Genomic DNA, 6,000 nt, shown 5'->3' with positions numbered 1-6,000 from the left:
AGGCCACAGAGGTGGAGTCCAGGAGCAGTGGCAGAGAGTGTGCAGCTCACAACACCTAAAACATGCACTGCCTGGCTCCAAATGTCTGTCCTAGAAGATTGGCCAGGACAGTCCCGAGACTTTGGAGGTTTTTTCAATTAATTAATTAAATAATTAAGAGAGAGGGAAGGAGAGAGAGAGAGAGAAACATCAATAGTTGCCTCTCCTATTTGCCCAGACCCAGGGCTGAACCCGCAACCTGGTCAGGACCAGGAATCGAACCAGCAAACTTTCACTGGGTGGGATGGCGCCCAGCTAACTGAGCCACACCGGTCAGGGCTAGGTTGTTTTTAGAGATATGAAAATAGCTTAGGTCTGGTCATCAAACCTCAATAAAAACTTACTATAAATGTGTCTGATCTCTTAAAGTCTGCAGTATAGGAACAACTCAAGCATAAACAGACCCACATCAACGCCCCATTTCAGGCCAAATCCAGGAGGTTTTCACCTTTGATTTGTTTATATTATTTGTGATATCTTGGGATACTGCTGGGCAAGACTCTGTGCCTAGCCCTGGAAAGGCTAGAGTAGATGGAGGAAAAGTCAAGATCTCAACTTGACTAGTGCCTCAGTGTGGAACAGACCCAGGGCAGGTCGGGAAGCTCAGGGACAGAGAACAATACAACGCCAGCTAACATTTACTGAGCCTTTCCCGTGTGCTAGGCATGCTGAGTGATCAAGATGGGCTAGACTAACTCCCCCTCTTTCACCAAGAGTGAAGAGTCCGAAAAATGGTAATAGGAATATAGGGTTAATGCCACAGTTTCCCAGCTGGACCCAGGAGATCTTGGATTCTAGTTTTCCCTTTTCAAGTGAGGAACTACTCTACTGCACAAAACAGAAGCAGGCAAGATGCGCTGGTAGTTCAGAGGAAGGTAAACTTCCTTGGAAGTGGGGAAAGGGACATTTGGAACTGGGAGGAAGGAAATATGTTAACACCATCAAAAAAGATGGCAGTGCAGGGTATATTCAAAATTTAAGATCTACAGGTTGAAATGGAGGGTGTATGTAAATTAATTTTTTAATTTATACATTTATTTTCCATTTGCCATGAAAATTATTTCAATTATGTAAAAGGCCCACAGGGGAGGTCTTCTTGGGTTTAATTGCACACTGACTTACAGCTCAACTGCAGCCCACGCGTGGGTGCCCCCTGTGGCACAGCACAGGGAGCCCGATGCCATCAGGGTGTCGGCAAGTGCTCCAGGGAGTCCCTGTGGCTGTCCACTCAGCAGTGCCGTGTAGGTTCAAGGCAGCCGGGCCTCTCTCCCTACGGGAACCAGGGTGTCTTGTAACAACTTCATAGGGACAGATGGCTTCCAGTGTTTCTGTGAGACACACCCGTTACTAGAGCCACAGCGTTCAGGGAAGTCCAAAGCTGTGGCTCCCCGCCAGGGACTGATAGTTCTCTGTCACTACAGTGTGGTTCACCAAACTGGGGTGCTCTCTCCCAGGTGCTGTGCTGCCTGGCAGCATGGCCGACGCACTATTTTGTCGAGTTGTCTGCGAGAGAGAACTAGAAAGTTAATCAAGGTTCAGATCCTCATGCAGAAAGGGAAGAGGTTTTGTTAACTCTCTGCCCATCTTCCCCAACAGCCACTCCAAAATCTGTGTTTTCCTCAAAAGTAACTCCTGTTAATAACTTTTCCAAGAATTAAGTTGTATGCATATTGGTAAGTGCTTAGTTTATCTCCAACTTTTCACTATTACAAACAAGCAAAGGACAACCTTATATATATATGAGAATGTTTCCTAGCAGTACAATTATTTGGTTAAATGATAGGTTAATTTAAAGTGCTGGTAAGTAATATTAAATTGATGTAATATTAAAGTGCTGGTAAGTAATCTTAAATGCACACTACCAATGTATGATTATCAATTTCCCTTCACTCTTTTTGTGTATTAGAATTCTTTAAGTGTTGTCTCTACACTGAATGAGAAATGGTCTTGCATTCATTTGCATTCCTGATTACTAAGTTCACACATCATCACATTTATGGACCACCATTTGTATTTTCCCTCTGTGAATTATGTGATCATACTCTTTGCCCATTTTTAAATTAACTTTTATATTGATCTGTGGGTGTTAAAGAGAAAAATCACAGGCTCCAAAGGGCATCACTTGTGTTAAAAGTCCCATGACCTAATTGCAGTTTTAACCTTCACCAGAAATGTCATCTCAATCAACCAGTCTGGAATGTTCTGGTCCACACCAATGAGGTCATTTGTCACTCGGGGTTCTCTTCATTCCCCTCCCCCACAGAAAAATAGAGGCAATCTATGTGATAAAAACCCTGGCCCAGGTGACAAAAATATCTGTCAGAATGGCCATCATCAATAAATCAACAAACGAGTGCTGGTGAGGATGTGGAGAAAGGGGAACACTTTTGCACCTGTTGGTGGGAATGCAGACTGGTGCAGCCGCTGTGGAAAGCAGTGTGGAGATACCTCAAAAAATTAAAAATGGATCTGCCTTTTGGCCCAGCAATCCCACTTCTGGGAATATATCCGAAGAAACTCAAAACACTATTGAAAAAACATAAGCACCCCTATGTTCACTACAGCGTTATTTACAATCGCCAACCATGGAAGCAGCTCATGTCCATCAGATGAGTGGATAAAACAACTATAGAACATTTATACAATGGAATTCTACTTTGCCGGAAAAAGAAAACTTTACCCTCTCTGACAGCATGGATGAACCTGGAGATCATTATGCTAAGTGAATAAGCCAGTCAGAGAAAGACAAATAACATTTGATTTCACTCATATGTGGAATCTAATGAACAAACTGAACTAACGAGGAAAATGGGGACAGATTCCCACATGGAGAAGAGGATGACAGCTAGTGGTGTGGGGAGGAGGTGAGGGGGTGGTGGGATTGAGCGAATTGGAAAAAGGACTCAAGGACATGGACAGCAGTATTGTGACTGCAGGGGGGGAGGGGGAATAAGAGGGATAATTGTAATGGAAAAAAATAGAATAAAAACATATTAAAAAATAGAATTTATTCAACCAAAAACATAAAAATAAATCTTTTGAGATAAAATTCAATAGCATTACAAACACTTTTAAAATATGCAGCTCAGTGTTCTTGGTAGATTCACAAGATTGTGCAATCACCACCAGCAATCCCAGAACATTTCATCCCCCACACGGAGACCCCCCTTGGCCCACCCCCTGGCATCAACTTTCTGTTCTCATGGAGTTGCTTATTCTAGACAGTTCATATAAATGGAACCACATAACATGTGGCTTTTGTGTCTGGCTTCTTCCATTTGTTTTCCAGGTTCGTTCATCTTGTAGCAGAATCTACTTATTCCCATGGTATGACTATCCTACATTTTATTTATTCATTAGTTGATGGATATTTAGGTTGTATCTTTTTTGCTTATTATCCATAAGCCTGCCATAAACATTCATGGGCAAGTTTTTGTACAAAAATATTTTCATTTCTCTTAGGTAGACACACACAAGTGGAACTGCTGGGTCATTAGGGAAACTAAGCTTAGCTTTTTCAGGAATTGCCAAACTGTTTTCCTAAGTAACTGCACCCATTTCACATTCCCACCAGCAACATACGAGGGTTCCAAGTGTACACATCCTCACCAATTTATCATTTTAAAGTTATAGCCATCCTGTGGGAGTGGAATAGTATCTTGTGATTCTGGTTTGCATTTTTCTAATGATTAGTCATGTTGAGCATGTCCTCCTGTGTTTATTGGCCATTTGCATTCCTTTGAAAAAATGTCTATTTAATCCTTTGCCCATTTTAAAATTGGGGTGTCCTTTTATTTTTGAGTTGTCAGTTAGTTTCTCTGCATAATCATGGGAGCCTACTTAGATGAAAGCCAACCCAGAACTAAGAGGTGACAGAGGGTAAGACTGAGCCATGACGACAGATTTTGAACTCTTGTATTCACCGATGCGTAGATTCTGGAATGGGAAAAACTACTCTTTCCCCAGTAGTTTTTCTGATCCATCCCCAGGCCCCACCCCACGCTGCAGGCACTGGGGTGAGAGAAAAAGCTGAGTGATGCCGGCACAATTAGAAGTGGTATCCCCAATCCCCAGAGGGCCTCTGGCAGAAACTTCAGACCAGTGAACTTTGCACAACCTCCATGCTTCTAAATGCCACAACTTAAAAAATAAAGGTACAGCCCTGGCTGGTATAGCTCGGTGGACCGAGCACCGACCTGCAAACGCAAGGATCACCAGTTGGATTCCCAGACAGGGCACATGCCTGGACTGCAGGCCAGGTCCCCAGTTGGGGGCATGTGAGAGATAACCACACATTGATGGTTTTCTCCCTCTCTTTCCCCCTTGCTTCCCCTCTGTCTAAAAATAAATAAAATCTTTTTAAAAAATGGCATAGTTCAAAAAGTTTTAAAAATAAAATAAAAAAATAAAGTGATGAAGTAAAAAGTGACTGATCCACCAGTGCAGATAGAGAAAGGTGCTCAAATGGCTAGTTATAACTCTAGAGAATACAGAATCCCTGCATTACGCAAAGGCATGGTTGCATTTTTAGGACCTTGATAATTTGTTAATGTTACATGTTTTCCAAAATACTTTCCTATCTACTGTCGTCCCTAGGTTGCCAAGATGGTTCAGCCACCATGGCCTTAAACATTAAGTACATTAAGTGTTTGAGTTATAGTAGGTGAGGCCAAAAGTGGAGGGCTCGCCATGTGGATTTGAACAGGAGAGACTGAGAAACACTCAAATTAGTGGTAGTGTTTGAAGATGATGCACAGGAGCTTCCTATGTGTTTTTGGAACGTGCAGGAGAGATAAAATTTTTCTATGTGAAAACCAATGACACTATAGTAGCAAGGCAGAACAATATTCAAGATGCGATCTTTGCCATCAAAGAGTTTCTGTATAGTGCAATGGATGCCAATAAGAGATGTGTGAGCACAACAGTATGAAGATACATTAGTTGTAATGAGAGATCTCCAGGTGCATCAAAGGGAAAGCAAGGAGCACATCATGAGGTAGGAATAGGATCAGTAAACTACATTTACTGAGGATTTACTGGGTGGGTACTGGCACCTCAGATACAAGAGAATCAGGATGAAGAACGGTAAGAAGAAATTAAATATACGCATTAATCTTACCACTAATTCTAACTACCAGGGAAGTACAAAATGGAGGTTATAATTTATAATGCATTTTGATGCCTGTCAAAAGGATAAGCTATTCATACAATGTAATCAAAAATTTTCAATTGTGCTTAACATCATAGAATTACCCTAAAATGGGTTGATAAAATGCCTACTCAGCATCCATGTTTATTTTAGACATGTATTTTACATTACATACTGCTTAAAAAGCACAGCTCCTTCGACCCTGTTGCTGAGAAATCTGTGCCAGCAGCTACATATGCAGATCCTCTAGGAGGCGCTTGCAGTCCGTCCCTCCTCTGAAGTCCACCTGATTTTCAGTTTAGCTTCCCGTCAAGTTCTCTTCAGAACTGTTCATATCTCTTTTGTCTGGTCGTCTTCTTCGAGTTTCCTGATTTCATTTTTTAAACAATTTATAGTTTCACGGCTTGCTTTTAATCTCTCCTTAAGCTCTGCAATTTCAAAGCTTGTTTTTTTCTTTGCAGCCTCTAATTTTTCTCTGGTTTTCACTTCAAGCTCTGCAACTAAAAAAAAAGCCATATACTATTACTAGATTATTTCATTTTTCTTAAATGCCTAAGGTATATCAGAGTAATAAATAGGGCATTTCCTGAGGTCAATATTTCCAAGAAGAAATGTGGACAATGTAAGATATATAACACAAAACATAGGGGTGTGGGTAAGAAAACCTGAATACCCAAGAGAGGACCTCAGATGTTTCTGTAACTAATAATGAAATTATGGCCACTAATATTTTAATTTGTTAGTAGGACTTTATAACATAATACCTTTGTTTTTCTCCATATACATGTTAATTTAGAAATAACAAGCCATAC

The 6,000-nt window shown here is 41.1% G+C and overlaps 1 protein-coding gene across 1 annotated transcript in view; it reads right to left on the bottom strand.

Moving 5' to 3' along the window:
- Positions 1–5,042: 5,042 nt before the first annotated feature.
- The window catches only part of YEATS4 (YEATS domain containing 4), a 32,032-nt gene continuing 31,074 nt past the window's right edge, over positions 5,043–6,000 (bottom strand). Inside the window, exon 7 of the mRNA XM_037132165.2 lies at positions 5,043–5,688. Coding sequence (XP_036988060.1) covers positions 5,519–5,688 — 170 coding nt within the window. The 3' untranslated portion in view covers positions 5,043–5,518. The remainder of the gene's footprint in view (positions 5,689–6,000) is intronic.

The sequence above is a fragment of the Artibeus jamaicensis genome, unplaced genomic scaffold (assembly GCF_021234435.1).
Source record: "Artibeus jamaicensis isolate MK-2021 breed Jamaican fruit bat unplaced genomic scaffold, CSHL_Jam_final contig_233, whole genome shotgun sequence".
Lineage (NCBI taxonomy): Eukaryota > Metazoa > Chordata > Mammalia > Chiroptera > Phyllostomidae > Artibeus > Artibeus jamaicensis.
The sequence above is the reverse complement of the archived record's forward strand: the minus strand, read 5'-3'. Positions and strand labels throughout refer to the sequence as shown.